The sequence below is a fragment of the Octopus bimaculoides genome, chromosome 4, assembly GCF_001194135.2.
Source record: "Octopus bimaculoides isolate UCB-OBI-ISO-001 chromosome 4, ASM119413v2, whole genome shotgun sequence".
Lineage (NCBI taxonomy): Eukaryota > Metazoa > Mollusca > Cephalopoda > Octopoda > Octopodidae > Octopus > Octopus bimaculoides.
In genome coordinates this window covers 104,109,748-104,111,635 of record NC_068984.1, presented here as the reverse complement: position 1 = coordinate 104,111,635, position 1,888 = coordinate 104,109,748, and the positions used below count along the sequence as shown (strand labels likewise).

The following is a 1,888-nucleotide window of genomic DNA, read 5'->3' as shown; positions in this document are numbered from 1 at the left end:
AATGTTTCGAAACTGTTCATGTGTTCGAAAGGAGAGATCTGACTCTCACATCTCTGTGGGAGAAGGTAGGCCTCTTTATTCCTCTTACAAAACTTACATCCGAGTGCCAAATTTGCCTCAATTGAGGGTATTACTCGGGTAGGGGGGGGAACAAGGGCAAGGGCGTACAAAAAACATGTATGCAATAGGTGTATGTACGTATGTGTTTGTGTGTGTGTGTTGCCCATATATATATATATATATATATACTTAAGACTTAGTTGTGATCTGAACACAACTGCTTCTGACACAGAGGATTGGGAGCCCTTTTGGGCATTCTATTTTCCTTGCTGGAAGAGTTTCCAACCCATGGGCAAAGGAGGGTTAGATGATGGGGGTGGTGTTTTCAAAAGGGCTGGCATATGCAACCTGATCACCTCTGCCAATCAAACACCCAACCTATTCGCTCCCGCTACAACACTGATTCTGCAGAACTGGGGTGGGTGTGAAAACAAACTTTAAAGTATAAATATAGATGTTTTTGAATCAGCAATGTTGTGTTCGGTTAAGTCTATTAATTTCTAAAACCTGGAATCGAAACAGCTGTCAGAGATGATGTCCAATTTTATAATTAATAAAGAATTATTAATTTAATTATCTCTCTATTTGTCTTTTTTAAAAAAAATATATATATAAACCCCAGTTTATCCAGTTACCTGACAGTTGAATATCAATTTTAATACTCAATACTTCTTGTAATAGGTATCAAACCAGTATATTCATTGGAAATTATTATCCCTTAATGAGGTTTGCAAACTCTATTTGAACTTATATATGTGTGTGCGTGTATATATAGATGTGTATATGTCTATATACATATATGTGTGTATGTATATATATATATATATATATAGATGTATGTGTATATATATATAGTTGTATGTGTGTGTGTATATAAATATGTGTGTGTGTGTGTGTGTGTATGTACATATATATATATATATAAATAAAAGGCTAAATTAGCTAAGTTAACAGAAATGAAATTCCAAACCACAGTTGAAATCGTATTTGGTTACCTGGCTAGTCTTTCACTCCGTGAAGCAAGGTGTGAATTGATAAAGCATATGGACGTTCCGTTGAAGTACATGGATATTGCTACAGCACCTTTATTACCTGAAATTAATTCATATTCATTCAATATACATGTGTAAAGCAAACATATTATAACAAACAAAAAAACTTATATTCTGGCAACATTATAACTGTCTCAAAATTTCTGCACATCAATTTATCTACCGTTCAAATATGCTTTTAAGTGAAACTGAGGTAAGCTAATCACTCAAAAATTTTAGATATTTGATATGTTCTTTAGAATAATAAAATGGTGTATATAATATTAAAAATGCAAAACCACAAGGAATTAAAATCTTTTATGCAGTTATCATCTTCATACACCTAACTTCCAGTGTTAACTACAGTCAGATTTTTAGACTCTTTTTTTTTTTTCATTATCCACTGCTTACTTTTCACTTGACAAGGAGATTTGCAGCCTTTTTGTAATGAAAATTTGATGGACCTCTGTTAGTAGATCTGTTGACAGTTACAAAGATAGGGTATTTCAATGGTGTCTTGGCTGTTTGGCATTCAACAAACATGTGATTTGATTCTTGTAGGGGATTTTGTCCACTTTTTTCTGCCTAAAGAATATTTTTAACCACATAATACTATCTATATTACCATTTGCATTTTCACATCTTTTTAAAAAGATATATTTCTCTTAGATTTTTCTAAATGTCTCCAAACTCTTTGCTTAAGAGCCAGTAAAGATATTAACAAAGCAATCACCCTGCATAACAAAAAAAAAAACAAAAAAACAGACACACACAAACAGAGGCATATGCATATATAT

General features: G+C 32.5%; 1 protein-coding gene across 3 annotated transcripts in view; it reads right to left on the bottom strand.

The window, feature by feature from the left end:
* Positions 1–1,888, bottom strand: part of LOC106880499 (phosphatidylinositol 3,4,5-trisphosphate 5-phosphatase 2A) — a 98,858-nt gene that overhangs the window by 31,138 nt on the left and 65,832 nt on the right. For all 3 annotated transcript variants that reach the window (XM_014930474.2, XM_014930475.2, XM_052967330.1), the window contains one exon: positions 1,056–1,152. In XM_014930474.2, coding sequence (XP_014785960.1) covers positions 1,056–1,152 — 97 coding nt within the window. The remainder of the gene's footprint in view (positions 1–1,055; positions 1,153–1,888) is intronic.